At 41.5% G+C, this 22,122-nt stretch overlaps 1 protein-coding gene across 4 annotated transcripts in view; it reads right to left on the bottom strand.

The window, feature by feature from the left end:
• The window catches only part of LOC142152769 (rap guanine nucleotide exchange factor 6-like), a 536,756-nt gene that overhangs the window by 292,222 nt on the left and 222,412 nt on the right, over positions 1-22,122 (bottom strand). For all 4 annotated transcript variants that reach the window (XM_075209755.1, XM_075209754.1, XM_075209756.1 and 1 more), the window contains exon 9: positions 18,768-18,971. In XM_075209755.1, the coding sequence (XP_075065856.1) occupies positions 18,768-18,971 (204 nt within the window). The remainder of the gene's footprint in view (positions 1-18,767; positions 18,972-22,122) is intronic.

Here is a 22,122-nt window from a genome sequence, read left to right as displayed (position 1 = left end):
GGTCTTTGCACCGCTGTAGACTTGTGTCCGCCGGAAACAGAGACACAACATACGCTTTAAACCGAGGATCGAGCACGGTGGCCAGAATGTATTCCTCTGACTTTAAAAGAGTGACCACCCTCGGATCCTGGCAAAGCGTACGAAGGGCTACATCCACAAGAGCTACATGCTTGGTGTAATCGCAATGGCTTACCAGCTCCTCCCTCACTTTCTCCAGCTGCTTCTGCAACAGCCTGATCAGGGGAATGACCTGACTCAAGCTGGCAGTGTCGGAACTGACTTCTCGTGTGGCAAGTTCAAATGGCTGCAGAACCTTGCACAACACGGAAATCAGTCTCCACTGCGCTTGACTGAGGCGCATCCCCACTCCTTTGCCTATGTCGTAGGTGGCTGTGTAGGCCTGAATGGCCTTTTGCTGCTCCTCCATCCTCTGCAGCATATAGAGGGTGGAGTTCCAGCGCGTCACAACCTCTTGTTTGAGGTGATGGCAGGGCAGGTTCATGCTTTTTTGATGTGCCTCTAGTCTGCGGTAGGCACTGGCTGAATGCCGAAAGTGTCCAGCAATTTTGCGCGCCACCGCAAGCATCTCCTGCACACCCCTGTCACTCTTGAGGTAATGCTGCACCACCAAATTAATGGTGTGGGCAAAACATGGGACGTGCTGGAAATTGCCCATATTTAATGCCCGCACAATGTTACTGGCATTGTCTGACACCACAAATCCCCATGAGAGTCTAAGTGGGGTAAGCCACTGGGAGATAATTTCCCTCATTTTCTCTAATATGTTGTCAGCGTTGTGCCTCTTATTAAAGCCTGTAATGCACAATGTTGCCTGCCTTTGCATGAGCAGCCATTTTGTAGATGCTGCTACTGATGCAGCTGTTGCTGTTGCTGCGGAAGGGGATGCATCTACCCAGTGGGCTGTCACAGTCATATAGTCCTTCGTTTGCCCAGAACCACTTGTCCACATGTCCGTGGTTAAGTGGACAGTGGGTACAACCGCATTTTTAAGAGCACTGAGGACACTTGATCGTACTTCTCTGTACATTTTTGGTATCGCCTGCCTAGTGAAGTGGAATCTCGAGGGGATTTGGTACCGGGGACACAATACCTCCATCAACCCTCTAAATCCCACTCCACTGATGGCGGACACCGGGCGCACGTCTAACACCAACATTGCAGTTACAGCCGCAGTTATACGCTTTGCAATAGGGTGACTACTATCGTATTTTGTAGTCATGGCAAACGACTGTTTGACGGTCAATTGTTTTGTGAAAGACTTAGCGGTCTTACGACTTCCCCTCTGGGAAGATGACCGACTAACAGCAGCAACAGCAGCAGTGGCAGTAGTAGGCGTACCGCTGCAGGATTCCTCGGATGAATCCCGTATTGAGGAGGACTCAGTCTGGCTGCTGACTTGGGCTGCAGGACTGAATCTGATGGAGATTGTGGAGGAAGTTGACGAGGAGGGTGTTGCTGGTGTGTATCCAACTGGACCACGGGATTTAGGTGTCCCTGTACCGATGAGGGTCTTAGCCCCAGTTCCTGAACTAACCACTGAACTATGAAGGTTATTCAGGTGACGTATAAGGGAGGATGTTCCTAGGTGGGCAAGATCCTTACCCCTGCTTATTTGAGCTTTACATAAGCTACATATGGCCATACATTGGTTGTCTGGATTTGGATAAAAATAACTCCAGACCGAAGAGGCGCATTTTTTGGTCTTCTGACCAGGCATGACGATGGGCTTTTTCATCCCATGGACATCAGCTGTTTCCCCCCCTGGTGCCTCATTTACAATAACCACATCACCATCCTCATCATCAAGTTCCTCCACAGCGCCAGCTACATCATCAATAGCCTCCTCCCGAGCCACCTCTTCCCGTACAGTGATGGGAAGGTCAGGCTTGACAACCACCAACACCCTTGGACTCGCCTTGGGGATTTGTGATAATTTCTCTTTAGAAGGCAGAGTTGTTTGCTGTTTTGTTGCTGACAGCATAACTCTCTTCAATTTTTTGTAGGGGGGGGAGGAGGAGGAGGGCTAAGATCCGTGGGTGAAGCTGAACCACTAGTCATGAACACGGGCCAGGGCCTAAGCCGTTCCTTGCCACTCCGTGTCGTAAATGGCATATTGGCAACTTTACGTTTCTCCTCAGATGATTTAAAGTTTCTCTTTTTGCTACATTTTCTTAACTTGGGCTTTTTGGATTTTACATGCCCGGTACTACGAGATTGGGCATCGGGCTTGGAAGACGACGTTGATGGCATTTCATCGTCTATGTCATGACTAGTGGCAGCAGCTTCAGCATTAGGAGGAAGTGGGTCTTGATCTTTCCCTACTTTATCCTCCAAATTTTTGGTCTCCATTATATGTAGCACAAGATACTGCAGAATGTGTGAACTTGGTAATATTGCAGTACCAATGGACTTATACTGCTGGATTGGTTTTGCAAATTTGGTTATAATTATTATATTTTTTTATTTTTTTTTAAAAAAAATTATTTTTTTTTACTTTTTTTTTATTTTTTAAAAACTTGGGAATAATGGGGAAATAACTGTGCCCTTAGAAGCACAGAGCACAGGACACAGCACCACTGGACTGAACAGGACACGGCACAGGACCCAGCAGCACTATGGAACTCAGCAGGACAGAGCACAGGACACAGCACCACTGGACTGATACTGCAGAATGTGTGAACTTGGTAATATTGCAGTACCAATGGACTTATACTGCTGGATTGGTTTTGCAAATTTGGTTATAATTATTATATTTATTTTTTTTAAAAAAAAATTTTTATTTTTTTTTACTTTTTTTTTATTTTTTAAAAACTTGGGAATAATGGGGAAATAACTATGCCCTTAGAAGCACAGAGCACAGGACACAGCACCACTGGACTGAACAGGACACGGCACAGGACCCAGCAGCACTACGGAACTCAGCAGGACAGAGCACAGGACACAGCACCACTGGACTGATACTGCAGAATGTGTAAACTTGGTAATATTGCAGTACCAATGGACTTATACTGCTGGATTGGTTTTGCAAATTTGGTTATAATTATTATATTTTTTTTTTTTAAAAAAAAAAATTTATTTTTTTTTACTTTTTTTTTATTTTTTAAAAACTTGGGAATAATGGGGAAATAACTATGCCCTTAGAAGCACAGAGCACAGGACACAGCACCACTGGACTGAACAGGACACGGCACAGGACCCAGCAGCACTACGGAACTCAGCAGGACAGAGCACAGGACACAGCACCACTGGACTGATACTGCAGAATGTGTAAACTTTGTAATATTGCAGTACCACTGGACTTTTACTGCTGAATGTGTGAACTTGGTAATATTGCAGTACCAATGGGCTTATACTGCAGGATTGGTTGTGCAAATTTTGTGGTAATTAAAAAAAATTAAAGTAGTTTTTGGTATTTTTTAAAAAAACTTTTTTTTATTTTTTTAAACACAGGGGAATATTGGGGAAATAACTATGCCCTTAGAAGCACAGAGCACAGGACACAGCACCACTGGACTGAACAGGACACAGCACAGGACCCAGCAGCACCACTGACCTCAGAAGGACAGAGCACAGCACACAGCACCACTGGACTGATACTGCAGAACACAGCACAGCACAGCACAGCACAGCACAGCACAGAACTAAACAGCACAGAACTAAACAGCACAGAACTAAACAGCACAGAACTAAACAGCACAGAGGACCACCTAACACACCCTCCCTCTACCCTGATCAATGCCCGAGTGAAGATGGCGGCGACTAGCGGGGAATTTATAGGATCCGAGTATCGCGAGATCCGACAACGGGATTATGAGTCAGAGCCTCAGTTTCACTTTTGAATTTGGCGCCAATACCCGGATCTGTCTCGGATCCGACTCGGATCCGCAACGTTCGGGTGGGCTCGGATTTCATAAATCCGAGTGCGCTCATCCCTAATATATATATATATATATATATATATATATACACACATATATATATATATATATATATATATATATATATATATATATACACACATATATATATATATATATATATATATATATATATATACACACATATATATATATATATATATATATATACATATATATATATATATATATACACACACACATATACACATACACACACACAGTGGTGGGATTCCATTAAGCTAGCTTTTTTTATATAGAAAGGAGAAGCCCTATGACATACATTGCTATTTTATTAATATAGTACACTAAAAAGAGGCAAGATGGGAATATTAGGTCAAGCAACAGAACAGATCTTATAGGTCAGGGGGTAGTAAAGAAAATAAATGTGTGCCTCCTTTAGCACTCACAAGTGCCCACAAGCAAAAAGGATATTTAATTTTGCAGAACACAAATTTTTTTTTTAATTTAGTTTTTTTTCTAAAATACATTTGACCTACTAACTTGCTGGATAAGTTAATAAATAAGCACTTTGGGTACATTCCAGATCGCTTACAGATCAATTGTTTAGTAAAACAATTACTGGATTGTTGTAAAAGGCATTTTGCAAAAAAATACTGGGTTTTGAATATTGAGTGACCTCCTAAGCTGAGTAAAAATACATAGCCTGCCCACACACACATAATATAAATACAATTTTACTTACCTGTCCTGTGTCCTCTGTCCTCTGTCCTCTGTCCTGTGTTCTCTGTTCTGTTCTCTGTTCTGTTCTCTGTTCTGTTCTCTGTTCTGTTCTGCTGCCTCTGCCCCAGCAGTGCTCCTCGCTGAATATGACGTCGGGCGTGATGACGTCACATTCAGTGGGAGCGAGGAGATTGCCGGGAGCCGCCGGGAGATCAGGTGACTTTTTTTTTTTTTTCCCCCTTTTGTATTAACTTTATTGACTTTTTTTTTTACTATGCCGGCAGGTAGGGGAAGGTAGCGGGCGGCTGCTGCGCCCTCTTGGGCTTGCGCTCGGGGTGACGGCACCGCCCGCACCACCCTAGTTACGGCTCTGAGTTGCATATCACATGTATAGGAAGAATGGTTAAATTGCTGTTAAGTACCTTGAGCATTTGCATAGGCAAACTTCTGACAAACTAACCTTCCCTGTAACAGGTACCTTTGATGTTGAATGAAAGTAGAAAGTAAGCAAGTAAATGAATGTCTTACAAATGTATGTATATAAGGATATGGCAGTGTGTGTGAGGATGAGCTGCGCAGCAGAGAGAAAATGGAATATACACATGGGTCCAATGTTTCTGTGCAACATCTCAGCGTGTTAAAAAGTGGAGGGGGGAATATGAGCAGAGTGGGAATGAAGCTGTGGATTCTCCCCTCTATTGTTCAGTATAAAAGATCTTGACAAAGGGCTATATTTAGTTTGGCAATGCATGTGTGGTTGATAGAAAGGAGTTTTCTGAGTGTGCATTAGCGATGCAAGAGTAATTAAAATGTCTCCGGAGTGGTAATAACACAATAAAGCTGATCAGTATTCATTTTAATAAGTGATATAGTATTGACTTCTGTGCTTTAGAAAAGAGACTTAAGACTTTATAATATCATCCGTGATCCTGCACTAACATTCCCAGATTATACCAAGCACAAACACTGCACCTGTCTACTGCCAGGTTAATTATGAGGTAGCCTTGTTAACCCTTCCAATGTCATAATCAAAAAGATGTACTACTTTGAACCAAGCTTATTATTACTGAGTTCAAAGGAGGGTAGAATAGGGACAGGGTGGACATAGGATGAGGAGAAAATTAAGACTAATGCAAAGGTCAGAGGAGGAGATACATAAAATATCCTCTCTTTTTGTTTTTGGGACAGCCATGATTGACTTGAATTAATGAATCAAGAAACAGCCAGTACTCCCCACATATTAGATGTTATAATACCTGAGGCTGACCTGCACCTCTTTGTGGATGGTCACGGTACTACACAGAAGGCACCTTACACACAGGTTATGCAGTCACAACAGAAACAGACATACTGATTTAAACACTAACTCGTGCTATGCTTTTTTCAAGACTATGGCCCAATATGGACAAGTAGAGACTTTGTAGGGTCTGCAGGTAAACCCATCAAGAATGCAGACTACATACAGTCACTCTTCATGGCACTACAACTGGCCAGATAAGTAGCAGTACTAAAGGTCAGAGCACACACACTAGAGAAGATAAAATACACACTAGAGGAAATGCCCTGGCAGACCAAGCAGCAAAAGAAGCAGCTTTAAAGCCCCTTCCCACCTCAATTGTGACAGTGAGCTTTGAATCATTTGACTCTGAAACTTTCAAAACCATGCAGAGCCAAATCTCCCTGTAGGAACTAGGGGACTGGAAAGCAGAAGGAGTAGTTGAGGACCAAGGGGTATGGTTGGCAGGGCATCGTTACTGCCTGCCCCGATCACTCTATCTCATAATGGCTCAACTCTGACACGGAAAGACTCACGTATCATGTGATGCCATGTTTAACATGTTAGACAAAAATTGGATTGCGCCTGGATTTTCTGAGGCAGCTCAAGCTTATGTGTCAGGATTAACTATATGTGCATTTCATAACCCAGGTAAAACTGTGCCTGTACCCAAGATACACACTGTCAAGACTTATTACTCACTTCAAAGATTACAGGTAGATTTTATTGAGCTGCCAAAGGTCTTGGGCTAGGATGTCCTGGTCTGTATAGACCTGACCTCAGGTTGGTTGGAGGCGTGCCTTGTAGGAACACAAAAACTGTAGCAAATAAAATCCTGTCTGAAAATCCTGGCAGAAGTAGTCTGCAGATATGCGATCCCCAAAGTCATTGAAAGAGACAGAGGTAGAAATATCAGAGAGAGATTTTAGGCATCACACAGGAGCTACACACACCGTGCCATCTGCAAAGTAGCCGGTAAGTTGAAAAGCTAAATAGGACTATTAAATTGAAATTTAATAGTCTCCCATTGTCCTATAGATTGTAAGCTTGCGAGCAGGGTTCTCTTACCTCTCTGTCTGTATGTATTACCCAGTATTGTTTTATCAATGTTTGTTCCCAATTGTAAAGCGCTACGGAATTTGCTGGCGCTATATAAATGTTGACGATGATGATGTTGATGATGAAATTACAGAAAATGATGGCTGAAACTAACAAAGCTTGTTTGGAATGTCTACCATTAGCTTTGTTCTCTGTAAGGAATACCCCAAATCCCAAAACCAAACTGACCTCCTTATGAGATACTGTTTGGTATCCGTACTAAGTTAGGATGTCATCATGATTTATTTATATAGCGTCAACATATTCTGTAGTGCTTTACAATTGGGGAGAAACATAGTAAACTAATAAACAAACTGGGTAAAACAGACAAAGAGGTGTGAAGGTCCTGCTCGCAAGCTTACAATCTATGGATGTCATTTTCTTCAGCATAAAAATGGTGACTTGACCGAATATATGATACATTTGCAGAAAGAACTAACCAAATCCATCAAAATCAGGTTTTTGCTTCGATTCCACATACTGATCAGATCAGTAGAACTCAAAAATCTCAAGCCAGGGACCTGGGTATGCATAAAAAACACATCAGAAGAGCACTTGAGCCAAGGTTTTAAAGTACTTTTCAAGTTTTGCTGACCACAGTAAAGGTAGAAGGATGAGATTCGTGGATCCACACTTCACACTGCAAGAATATAAACAAGACACCATTAAAAGATAAGTAATGGGTCCAAAATTGTCAGGACAAAACGAGTCCATTGTTGCTAAAGTAGTGATCTATGCTGGGCTAATGTCTTTTGCAATTGCAGGTTTAGTTTGGTCCCTTTTTCTGGATCCTCACACACACACGAGATCTGGATGGGGGATCAATATACCACAATCATAGCACAAGAGTTACATAAACGCTTGCAGGATCCATGGGAGCATAGACTGCAGAAACAGGGAAATTTTCTGATTGCTGGATATGCACTAACTCTCCCATTTCATATGTAACACCCCCCTAGTGGTGTTTTAGTTAAACCTTTACCTCAGTGAATAGAGGAGGGGTCACCTAGAGGGTAAGATAGAAGTTTCTGAAAAGTTACATAAACTGGTTACCATGGTGATAACCCAGCCCAGCCTGTGAGACTAAGTGAGAGGAAGGAGGGGCTGTCATTAAGGGGGGATAGGAACTGAGAAGGGAGACACAAGAGGAGAGTTGTAGCTGGGGACCTGGGGTGGAAGCTCCCAGGCTCCCCCAGCATTGCCTGGAAGTCTGAGCATGGTGACTGAGCCAGGGCAAGGAATGTGTGCACTGGATGAGGGGGAGAACTCCATGCCACTATAGAGAACCCAAGAGAGAGGGGGACACTTTGCATGGAAGAGGCCCTGGAGTGAGGGCTGCTACAAGAGGCCTGGTAGCTGTAGTGTCAGATCCTGAGGCTGAGAGTACACAGAGTGACGTGTCAGAGCACAGGAGACATCATCCCCGCAGAGGAGGGGTGAGCTGCAGTTGAGAGGTACACAGAGTGTGTCAGAGCTGCAGGGAGGAGAGGCTGCCTGCCTATTAGCATCCATGCATGTGCCCCTGCAGAAAGGGTATCTGCAGTGAGTATGGAGTGTAAGAGAGACCAATGATTTATGTTACATAACATCTGGATAACATTAAGAACTGTGCAGGAGGAGTAATGAGATATATTTGCAACCATATTCGTATTGCTCATTAAGAACTGTGCTGGAGAGAGTAAGGAGCTGTACATATATTTCTTTATTGCTGCAACCATTATGATTATCGTGCTGGAGGAAGAGTGTAAATAAAGAGTTGAGTTTGTTATAGAGATGGTCTGGCGCCCAAATTATTGTGACTTCTATTACACTGCACCAAAGTGACATTACCTGTGTCCCACTAACTACAAAGAAACACCTGCATGTGCAGGGACCCCCTGATCATTTACACCCATGCCCATCAGCTAGCCAGGGCTTGAGAAGGAGGTGCACTGTGTACCCTTTGCACCCCACACTACACACAGTGACAGGGGGTTACATAATGGCGCCCAACGTGGGGCTCGAGCACAACAGATGGAGAAAGTGCTTGCAGGACACAGGAACTGAGAGCAGTGTGCCCAGCCGGAGAAACACCCTTGGGACACCATGTCTGACCGTCTCTAGGTGCCCAACAGAGACCAAGGGTAATGAGGAGGTAAAGCAAGTTGTTTGCTGAGTAGTTCTGTCCAGGACAGTATATGGAGCAGCAGTGTGCTTGTTGCTGAGACTTGTAGTGCCACTTATCCCAGCTGAGTGGGAAGCAAAAGAAGAAAAGGTTCAACATGTGAGGTGCAATTACAATGCAGTCTGTATATTGCCTTTCCTGAGGATTTGGGGAAGCAAAGAGAGGCAGGCTGTGCAAGTGACATCTGTATATTGCCCTTCCGGAGGATTTGGGGGAGCAAAGAAAGGCAGATCGTCCACGTTGGAGAGAAAGGGGGGGAAGACAACCCCGCTGGTCAAATGCCACCCCTGCATATATTGCTGAGATGTATTTGTTGGGAGGGGCCCACGAGAGCCACCTGTCTCTTTTTGACCCAGGAGGGGGGAGACATGGGCAGGCATGGGCAGGTGCTACATTGCTTTGGCATAAAGCCATATTTAAATGTACATTGAAAGAAAACAGGACACCTGTGACTCACATGTTTACATCCATTGGGGGTGTTGTGGGGTATGCAATGTGAAATGTGTTTTATATTGATACTGCCATTGTATTGCTATGTATGTATTCACTTTACACTGTGATTTTTCATGCAATAGTGATGTAGAAAAGTTTACATGTGTGTGGTCATATGTGAGTTAGGTGTGAGTGAGATTAGCTAGGCAGCCCCATTAGGTGTAGTTTAGGGTGCCCAGCTAATCGGGGGAGAATGTAACACCCCCCTAGTGGTGTTTTAGTTAAACCTTTACCTCAGTGAATAGAGGAGGGGTCACCTAGAGGGTAAGATAGAAGTTTCTGAAAAGTTACATAAACTGGTTACCATGGTGATAACCCAGCCCAGCCTGTGAGACTAAGTGAGAGGAAGGAGGGGCTGTCATTAAGGGGGGATAGGAACTGAGAAGGGAGACACAAGAGGAGAGTTGTAGCTGGGGACCTGGGGTGGAAGCTCCCAGGCTCCCCCAGCATTGCCTGGAAGTCTGAGCATGGTGACTGAGCCAGGGCAAGGAATGTGTGCACTGGATGAGGGGGAGAACTCCATGCCACTATAGAGAACCCAAGAGAGAGGGGGACACTTTGCATGGAAGAGGCCCTGGAGTGAGGGCTGCTACAAGAGGCCTGGTAGCTGTAGTGTCAGATCCTGAGGCTGAGAGTACACAGAGTGACGTGTCAGAGCACAGGAGACATCATCCCCGCAGAGGAGGGGTGAGCTGCAGTTGAGAGGTACACAGAGTGTGTCAGAGCTGCATGGAGGAGAGGCTGCCTGCCTATTAGCATCCATGCATGTGCCCCTGCAGAAAGGGTATCTGCAGTGAGTATGGAGTGTAAGAGAGACCAATGATTTATGTTACATAACATCTGGATAACATTAAGAACTGTGCAGGAGGAGTAATGAGATATATTTGCAACCATATTCGTATTGCTCATTAAGAACTGTGCTGGAGAGAGTAAGGAGCTGTACATATATTTCTTTATTGCTGCAACCATTATGATTATCGTGCTGGAGGAAGAGTGTAAATAAAGAGTTGAGTTTGTTATAGAGATGGTCTGGCGCCCAAATTATTGTGACTTCTATTACACTGCACCAAAGTGACATTACCTGTGTCCCACTAACTACAAAGAAACACCTGCATGTGCAGGGACCCCCTGATCATTTACACCCATGCCCATCAGCTAGCCAGGGCTTGAGAAGGAGGTGCACTGTGTACCCTTTGCACCCCACACTACACACAGTGACAGGGGGTTACACATAGAAAACAATGCTCTTTTTAGCTACACCAGTGACACCAGAAGAGTTAAATATTAAGGAGGGATGGAAAAAAAACAGGTAATCTAACACTTGGAAAATTTAACAACACCAAGATTGCCCTATACCTCTTAGGGTGGACACATGCTTCTTTGTGGTAAAAAGGCGAGGCAATAAGGCTAACACATGATGGAATGTAGTCTAGGTAAAAATTATGACACTCAGTGTGTTAGAGTCTGAGCTAGAACCCCTTTCCTAGGAGAAACCCCCATAACTAATGAAACAATTACTTATATCTTAGTAACGTGCACAAAAGGTAACGGGGGGAGGCTAAAGTAACCCAATGCTCCGGTAATAAGTGTGATAATGGTTCAGCTCATGAAAGGGTACCGTATCCCTTTTTCCTTAGCATCCTGGCAATGGTATGCATGTTACATAGCCAAAGGAGGTCATCCTCGCCTACCTGAAGGGCTGTATGTGTGTGGAAACCAGGCCTATAAATTTCGACCTGAAAGAGACACTGGAACATGTACACTTGCTAAACTGGCCTCAGCAATGTGGGTAAGGGAAACTATCGACTTAGTCCTGCTAATCACCAAATAAAGAAAGCATTAAAAGTTAAAGCAAAAAAGGCTCGTGATTTGATTTATCGACCCTGGTATGCCAAGATAGGATATTCATTGAACATTTTTGGAGGATCTGTTAAAAATGCCTGTAACTTAGAGGCCTTGATTAAACTATTTGATAATGTCACAGACCAGATCCTGAACATGCTAGAAATTCAAACTGACACTTTGGGGTATATTTACTAAACTGCGGGTTTGAAAAAGTGGGGATGTTGCCTATGGCAACCAATCAGATTCTAGCTGTCATTTTGTAGAATGCACTAAATAAATGAAAGCTAGAATCTGATTGGTTGCCATAGGCAACATCTCCACTTTTTCAAACCCGCCGTTTAGTAAATCTAGCCCTTTGTGTTTTCATGTTAAGGCATCAGCTGGTACTTCATTACTTCACAGCAGCCCAAAGGGGTATGTGCCAGATAGTAGGCCCCACCTGCTGCTCATATATTCCAGATAATTTTAGTGACCCCCATTGCAGCCCATATTGCTGAGATCCACAGATTGAAAGAAGAATTTAGAAAGCAACATAATGACCCTGTATTTGATCTAGACACAAATGGCTGGTTCAAAATTCTAGTAGAATGGGTTATGGGAATAATTCAAATTATAATACAAGGATTGTTGCTAATTTATGTTGTCTTCCTAGCCATCAAGATTTTGATATTGAGCATTAAGAAAAGCATATCCATGAAATGCTCCAAGAATGCTCCATGCCCTTCTGCTCCACGGGAGGTTTCTGTCGTCCCTGAGCTCACCTTAGGACACCTGCGTTACGGTTTGATAGGTGTTACACCCAGTCAAACTCCCCACTTGCCACTGTCCTCTGAGCGGTGTGAATGTGAATGTGGCAATTATTTAAAAAGAACAATATGGCAATCTGTGTGAGGATACCACCCTTAGCTGGGATGGCAGTTACCCTCTGTGGAATTCAATTATCTCGGGTAGACCAGAGTATATCCAAAATAAGGCTTTATTGTGAAAGCTCAACATCACAATACATTCACAATATACAGGGTAATTAGTAGCATATACCCTCCAGCAGCCTCTTGCACTCAGCACTCAAATTTAAGAAATCTCAGCCTCTCTGAGTTTTATCCTCCCACAATATTACCACTACCATTTAGCTATCCAGTTACCATGTCGCCCAGCCTAGGATAATGGCTCAAACATACCCTGTCCTGGTAGGGTTTCCTCCAGCGGCACTACAATGCCTGCCCAGAGTCCTTTTTGCTGATGTCTTGTACACCAGGATCCTCCAAGCTAGAATAGCTCCCTTGGCATTCTGCTCTCCTTATATACTTGGCTGTATACACGGGGAGTAGGGTCAAATGTCTCAATCCCCCCCTTTTAGCAGGGGTCTGTCAGTGGACACTTTAACTGTTATACCATCTCTGTTACCTTGATTTTACAACGGAATGGCTTGACTGAATTAGCTATTTTGCTGGATACACTAAACAACAGGTTACAATATAATATCAAGGAATGACACTTCACGCTTGCGTGTAACAAGACAATTCACATATTGTATCTGCAGCATTACACTACTGCATATCATCTAGAAGTTCTAACCTAATTGCCTATCAGATTACCTGTTGACATAGCTAATTAACGTGGGCTACCAGCTAGCCATGTCAAGTCATTCAGACATTACTCTGATTACAATCCAAATCTAAGCCACACATCATAACAATGGACATTTGAGACAAATGGTAATTATCTCAGCTGACACAAGCCCAATAACTTCTGCTGTCCTATTGTTTTCATACAATATAGCAATATTCTTTCTATTTCTAATACATACAATATTGCAGGTAATAGCAAGGGCAAAATATACCTAATAACATGAAATAATAATACACACAATACACCGATGATTTGTTGTATATACTTAGACTGGGCCAAGGATTAAAAAGTACATTAAATTGTGAAAAACGGATGATGAATAAAAAGTTTTCAGTCCAGTAGCACCCCGTTTCCTCACATATGGACTATAACGCAGCACAGATGAATGACAATATGCTACCAAACTGTCAAGTCAAGATAACAGTATGACAGTAATGATACAAGCTCATTTTTGATTATGCCGTTTTCTTTTCATTTATAGAATACTTTTATAAGCATTGTATTATGTTATGTTAGGGATAGTGATTTGCAAGGAACAGCTGTACATAAGTGTGAATGGAACTGTATGCTTATCACAGCATTAGGTTAGATAAGAGGAAGTAGGGCTTATCTGGGTGAGAATTGCATTAGGTCGGGACAGATAAGGCTTAATTACATAATCAAAAGGAGGGAAAAGTGAAAGAGATAATGATGTCTTCAATTAAGCAATGTAACTTGTATAGAAGTATTTAGTATCAGAATGAAATTGGTTAGAATAGCTTACGTGTAGAATTGCACAGTTGCAGTAATTGTGATTAGAATGGCAAGTTCTTCTCTAAGCTGAGAGAAGAACTGTAATACTGAGATAATAGGGTTTCCATACTACAGACTACAAGACAAGATAAGATGGGTGGTCATGAGCAGAAGTTTTGCAGAGATGCTTAGAAAACATAGTATACAAAAAAGAAAAGTGCAAACTATTACAGAATGTAAGCATAAAGATAAGTTGAGCATGCAATATTCTTTGCATAAATACTAGTGCTTAAAGCTTCAACAAACAGAGTTGATTTGTCAGACTCCTGTGTGACTAATCAATTCTCCAGCAAAATTCAATAAGGAAGAATTCGTACAAGGTAAGCATCAACACTAATTACCCAATCTATTGAAATGCCAAAATGAAATCCACAATCTCAACTCAATATAGACTCAGTTCCATTATTCCAGAAACCACTTAAGCTCAAAATCACTGCTGAGGCCCTATATTTCATCCTTGATTTCGCTAAACTGGCATTAATATTTTTGTTTCTCCAGTACTTCTTCACTATTTTAACTGCACACAAATATGTTAACCCATCAGCAAAATGAGGAAGGGGACAGCAAATGAAAAACAACACCAAAATAAAAGGCTGGTGTCTCTGCTTCTCAGAAATTGTGAAGCAAAAAGAGGCCCAGCAACCACTAGGGGAGAATATATGGGCCCCACCAAGGCCCCTCCCCTGTGGATACCATTGGTCTGGATATATCAGCTTACTTAAACCCTGAATAGGTAAGTGAATGACTCATGCACAAACATATGAGCGTAACTGCGTTTGGCTTATGGTCTCTCTTGTCAATTTATATTTTATTTATTATTTATTTAACAATTGCTGTAATCACTGAAAAACACAAATGAAAAATAGGACCCAGCCTGCCCAGGGGGACCCGGCCCCGCACAGTCAGGCAATTTTTTATTTTATTTTCAACTATATTTTTTTTCCACCAGTAGGTAAAGGGCACGCTCATGCAGTGGCAATTTTTTTGGGGGGGAAAGGAGGGAGCGAACTGACCACTCTTAGCAGCTTCCAGTTCCCAAAGAGTGATGTCACACACAGTCACAGCAGCCTGGAGAGGAAGGAGGAAGAGTTCTGCGACAGGATGGACCGCCTATGCTACCCTGTCTGTTGTTGCTGGGAACCGGCTGGGCTTACTTTAAAACCGTTCCCTTTTGTTATCCCAAATGCGCCCTCTAACTGCAGTAGGAAGGGCTTACAAATGCTGCCACTACTGGACTCCTTACTGGCATCTGGTATCGGGTTTCTTCTGGGTAACTGACACTGCTAGTGTACTCCAGTACTGGTGTACCTGGGCTAGATCTCCTGACCTTGTCCTATGGATCAGGGTTGCTGTGGATGGATTCCCCCTGGCCTAACCAAAGCTGCTGGGTAGTGGGCAGATCGGTGGTACCGGAAAGCTGGGTCCAAACCTCAGAACAGCCTGGAATGGATTAGAGTTGGGTCTAATGTGTAGGTCACAGGGATAGAGAAATTTCCAAGCAGGTCTTTGAAGAAAGTGATGATTATTTGCACACCCTGGTTGAAGGTACCAGGGAGCAGGTCAGATGAAGTAAGAAGAACGATTTTCAATATAAAACAGTGCTTTTTATACAGTTTTAGGACACAGCCTCACAGGGTAAGCCAGCCCTCTGAGGTCTGAGCTATTTTTACAATCAGGATGCAATATGATTATCCAAACATGGATTTACATGCAATGGAAGCTAATAATATGTACACTTATCTGTGATATCCTAAAACTTGCTGTGATTTCCTGCATTTTGTTTTAGACACAGAGAAAATCTAACAGCAAGTCTAATTAAACCTTCCTGTGCCACCAGGTGCTGGACTCTCACACATCAAAATGACTAATTAACATGAGATTAACATGGGTCCTTTCTTCAGACAGTTGCAGAATACACATTCCCAATGGAAAGTTACAAAACACCTGTCATACGCCGGGTCCTCGGTATCTCTAGACCGAGACCCGGCTCACTTACCACTCTGTCGGCCCCGTCCGTTCCCCGCTGGCGGCTGCCATCTTCGATTTCTGTATAAAACCTTCCCTAGCTTCCTATTGGATGAGAGTTTTTCCCTCAACTATTTAGAGCAGCCTCCTCCTTCCCTCTGTGCCTGTTCTTAGGTTCAATTAGTGTACTTCTCTAGTGGACGTCTCCTTCATTCCTAGCTGTTCTCCTTCCGCAGACCATCACAGTTCCACGCTGCTCTCCGCTATCCCAGCGGTCATCCCTGCAAATCCGCAGACCATCACAGCTCCACACTGCCCTCCTGCAATCCTCAGACCACCACAGCTCCACGCTGTCTCAGCTATTCCAGCGATAATTCCTGTAATCCGCAGATCTCTAATTCGCTGAACTCCGTGGGCCTCGCCCCACTCCCAGAGGGCCGCGACCTGCGTAGCGCCCGCCGCAAAGTCCATACCACCTTGCGGGGGTTCTTGGTGAAGACCAGCCACCGCGTTAGACTCTGTGCCTCTGGTGAGTGTTAGGCAGGCCAGGGATCTAGTATCCCAGCTTACCGTGACAACACCAAACAAGTCATTTCCCTAGCAAAAATACACAAAAGACTTCCTCAACAAGGGCTTATTGCATCAGGTATATACCTCAGAAATAATGCATTTCTTCTAGCAAAGTTAAAACAAAAAATTAATTTCTTCCCCTGGTCTCAGAAATAAAGATATTTCCTTTACCAAAATATACACAATATCAAAAATAAGTACATTTATATAAATAAGTGCCCTGCACTATTTCCTTTAAATAAATTTATACCATAAATTATTTATAAGTGTTCCAGTCAAAAGTACCAACTCTGCACTAGCTCAGCTTCGGTAAGTATGCTGGGCTGGGGAGGGCTGTATGATGTGTCTGGGGCGGCTTATGATTTGTTTGGGGAGGTTATGATGTGCCTGGGGGGGCTATGATGTGTCGGGTGGGGCCTATGATTTCTCTGGGGAGTTTCAATGTGACTGTGAAGGTGGCGGGATATAGCTGTGGGGGTGGCGTTTTAAAAGTTATGTTTCATTATAAAGTATGTATTATATACTGCATGCTATTAATTAAGAGGCGCTCAAAAACCTTATATATATATATATATATATATATATATATATATATATAGCACTTTTTTGTATTGTGAGACAAGACATAGGGGGAGATGCAATTAAGGCGAGGGGGGTTTGAAATAGCGGAGATATTGGCTATAGACAACATCTCCACTATTTTAAATTGCAGTTTAGTAAATATATCCCCTGGTGTCTTAGGAACATCCAAGGTGCACCTAGCAGTTGAGATTTTTACTGCAATTGCCAGCAATGTGTGCAGCGCAATGATGTTCGCGTACCACATCGCCGACAATTTAATCTCCCCCATATTGCTACTTTATGAATAAATTAGTTTGGAGTTGTGTAATTTTCGCTCATCATTATTGAATTTATATTTAATGGTTTTTTAGTGCCTCTTAATTTTTATTGTATATTTGTCTTTGTATGGGGCTGCAGAGCCCCTAGAGGCAGCCATTTCTCTTATACAGTTACAATTGTGTTTCATTATCTGACCATTTCCAAACATATAGCTATTTGTGATGAATTTATAAAGCAATGTCAGCCTACTCATTGAGAATATCTTTGCTTGCTGGAAACAATACTGTTCAGCCACACTAATGCATATCTTGCACATTCTGAGAAGAATTCTGTATATTTAATGATTTTCAGAAAGGGACACAATTTATTCTACATTAATCAAATCAAGCCAGGCACTCAATTAACATTAACATTTATTAATAAATCGGGAGGCCATTTGAGTATTTCTCTTTATCTACATCCGTATTGCCTCACTGTTGCAATGCAGTTTCTAAAGTGAGTTAATCAACTGGCCTCCTTTAAATAGCAAATAAGATCTTGCACAGAACATATGTAATATTTCATTGCTTCCATAACATTTACCATCAAGATCATCATTAGGCTTCTCAAAATAAGATGTGGTGAGAAAATGATTCAACTAGTTTACATACCGTGCACACAAATATTTATTAAAGTATGCTGCTAAATATATTATAATCACTGGCCTGATCTATTTAAGCAGTAAAATTATAAAAGCATGCAAAATCGTCAGAGACCATAACCAACACAAGTGGGGACTTTAGTAAAGTTATAATTTACTGCTTTGCTATTTTCCATGTTTGTTACCATAAACACTAAGGGGTATATTTATTAAACTGCGGGTTTAAAAAGTTGAGATGTTGCCTACAGCAACCAATCAGATTCTAATTATTATTTGTTTAGTATATGCAAAATGACAGCTAGAATCTGATTGGTTGCTATAGTCAACATCTCCACTTTTTTAAACCTGCAGTTAAGTAAATATACGCCTAAGAGACCTATTTAAGAAACAGAGAATAGCCTTTTCTCTGGTGAAAATGGTTAATTTTGCAGGAGGTAGACCTTGCCAGGAAAATGTTTCTCCGGTGGAAGCCTATTTAGCAAAGACAGCAGATGTACAAGTACCAACGCAGTCCTCCTATCACTCTCCATCTCTGGTAATAGCAGGGAATATTAATAGAAATACTTTTGCTTTATTTACAAAAAAATCTATTGTGAGTGGCTGCAAAATAATTAGTTTTTATTTGTATTTATTTTTTGAATATTTAATTTTGTTTATAGTGGAACTGGAAGTCCAAGTTAGGGATTCCAGTTCCACTACGCACATGTGAAGCAGCAATGCCGAATCACGCATGTACAGATGGACACAAAACTGGCTGGTGAAGTATTCAGTAAAGGTAATGATAACAATAACTTTAATTTGCTTCTGTATAATATTGAAGGGAATACTACATACCTGATCTCCACGCTTTAACCCAGCTTCTACAGCTCTACTTGAAGCTTCAACAGACTCCACAAAAATACCAAATCCTTTATCACTTCCTCCAAGAAAAGTGAAGTATAGTGGTGATTCACGAGATGGCTTAAGCAATGTGACTTGTCTCCACTTAGCCTTTGCAGCACAAGCGATGTTTAACAGTCTGAGATGTCCTTTCATTTTCTGCAGGCCACAACTTCTTGTTAATATACATATATAAACCCACAATATATTTGATAATAAATGTTTGCCTAAAGTGAGCCTGTCGCAATAAAATTCAATTCCTAATCCTTGATGTTTTTGCTAGCCAGCTGAAACACCCATTTTCTATTTCAATAATGTTCTAATAACAGATAATAATAATAATAATAATACAATAATGATCTGTTAGTAGTTTAATTCCAACAATGTTCTATTAATAACTTAAAATCCTACATTTCCTATATGACATATATGTTTTGTTGGTTTTGACTGTCAAGTCATGTATTTTTATGATGTTTTTAAAAATCACACTATTTTTGCCTAATTGAAGATGATCAGTTTTGTTAAGGTTTTACATTCAATATAAATTTAATGAACAACAATTCAAGTAGCATTTTTAAACTACTTTCTACAAAAAAATTGGTTTCATGATGATCAGGGATGGTAAAATACGATGATCACACAGGAGCAAACGAAGGATTTCTTGAGGAGGGACGTGGTCCCAAATGCTTGACTTTGGAAAAAAGCAACAAAAAAACCCCAAAACACACTTGTCCCAATAAAGGACAAAATTATAAACGTACAGTATATATAAAGAATTGGCATAAAGTAAGATGTGCATTGGCAAAACCCACATTAATATTAATCTCCTTTAAATAATCATAGCAAAATATAATACCTTGTAAAATAATTCAACTCTAGAAAAGTAATACTAATCTACCCTTCCCATCCAATTAATTTAAAAATATGCAATTCGTGTTAGTTAGTTGCCTAGAGCTTCATATCACTCTAAGCATCCAAAGAACTGCATAATACCACAAGTAACTTACTTTTACTGCATTTTCCTTTTCCTTAACATCACAGAAACACTACAGCCAAAACATAAGTAGTACCAATACACTAGAGCCAAAAGAAATAACAATAACACCTGCCATTTTGTTAAAGTCAATGTTCATTTAAACATTAGAAAATCTCCACAAAAATGGGTGTTAGACTGCATAGCAAGTGCTATGCTGATGGCACTGAGGGGATCTGGGCTTGCCTCATTTGTGCTTGGAGTTTAGTTGACTTCAGTTAGATCAGGAAGATTAGATATTCTCCATTACTAAGATTGCATCTTGTGAATACGTGGTTTGCTAAGTCTGTGCCTTAATTTTTGTTAATAAGTTTGGGTGTTTGCAATGATAGCAAAAAGGAGTCAGTAGTTGGTAAAGAGTTTAACAGTTTTATAAAAAAAAAAAAAAACTAGTTGCAAAGATTGAAGATATAAGAATAAGAATAACAGGATCTAAGAAAGGCAGGACTTAAACAAAACTCAGTCTGGGTATAGCAAAATAAAACACAGTCCAGTTAGTGTAGAACATAAGAAACACAATTCGGGTGTTGCTGGATGGAAAGGAACAGTCTCTGAACTAATACTGGATAACAGGTAATGCAGGAACAAAGGACATTTGCAATGCAGATGATACTAGACGCAGGAAATTGCTGAGAGCTGATCCTGGGAAAATATAGGAACAGAGCAGGTAGAGCCAGGGATGCATGTGTACAAACTCTGGAAGCAGTCAGTCAAAAACACAGGATAAAGAAAACTACAGTTAATGACCAGCAATGTGCAAGGTTTTGCGGCGGGTATATAAAGCAGTGGGGCAGGTACATGTGATGTTCAGGGTAGAAGGTTAACTCCTGCAGGTGAAGTGCAAATAGTCAAACGTTCACAAGAGCAGCACCTCTGGTAAGACAGAGGTACTGCAAGGCGAATATTCGTTACAGAGTTCTGAAAATCATTCTGTGTGAAGCACTACAGATTGCCAGACTACTAGTATGTGAGGCAAGAAGGAGAGATTTTTGTTATATGGGGCATATTCACTTTTTGGTTGCAAGTGAGGCTACATGATGTATACTGACCATGTGTTGGTATGGAAAGCTGTGTAGTGGTATATTGGTATTGTGTTGGTGTATTGGATTATATGTGGCTATGTGAAGCTATATGGAAGCATTTCAAGTGACAGTTGTGTCTGATGTACATGGTATTTAGCCATACCATGCACATTAAATATTTACAATATCTCAGTGACCACTTTATTAGGTACACCTGTACACCTGCTCGTTAATGCAACTATCTAAGCATCAACTCAATGCATAAAAGCATGCAGACTTGGTAAAGAGGTTCAAAAGGTCAACCCAAGATACTGTCACACAAACGTACAGACTAGAACACACTATGCTCCCTGTTACACAGGTTAGCAATCAAAGGGTTAACACATCAAAAAACTGTCACACAAATGTACACGATGGCACAAACTAGACTTGTTAGTCAAATAGATTAACAATACACACACCAGCATGCAAAGGGTTAACATGGTCAAGCAGTACCAAGGACAAAACGTATTACATTTTAGATTTAATATACAAAGGCACAGGGCATATGAGTATAATAAAAAAGAACATATAATAAATGACATACAAAAAATAATTGTAATGTAGTCATAAAAAAACAAATTGGATATAATTACAGAGAATAAACACTTACAATAATTTGTATGCCTGGTATAAGGCTGAATGAAATGGATAGTCCTTCAATTGGATTGAGTCCCAAGAGCTGACAATTTGTCCTCTCACACACAGAGGGCCTGATTCATTAAGGAAAGTAAAGCAAAAATATGAGTAACTTTGAACCTTGGCAAAACCATGTTGCAATGCAAGGGCTGCAAATGAGTTTAATATTTTGCACATAAGGAAAATACTGGATGTTTTTTCATGTAGGACGCAAATACTTGATAGTTTTTGCACTGATATTAAAATAGTGCTCCTGTCAGCATTACCAAGTGCTCTGTTCCTGTCAGCAGTACCAAGTGCTCTGTTCCTGTCAGCATTTGCAGACTGCTCATTCCCCTGCTATATTCTACATTCAGCAAGAACATGAGCAGGAGGATCATCCAGGCTGCTAGGTTCTGTTTCAGTCCTGCTCCAGCTAGTCCCAAGGGTCCTGAATCGGATCCAGAAATACAGACGACCGTGACAGTTTGTTCTGGCCAAATGGATCCGCTAGGGGAACATACCCCGAGGGAGGACTCTGTCCAAATATTAGCTGAACGCATTGAGAGACAAGAAACTAACCAAGGGCAAATTTTGA

This window comes from Mixophyes fleayi, chromosome 4 (genome assembly GCF_038048845.1).
Source record: "Mixophyes fleayi isolate aMixFle1 chromosome 4, aMixFle1.hap1, whole genome shotgun sequence".
Classification (NCBI taxonomy): Eukaryota; Metazoa; Chordata; class Amphibia; order Anura; family Limnodynastidae; genus Mixophyes; species Mixophyes fleayi.
This window is presented reverse-complemented; position numbering and strand designations above follow the sequence as displayed.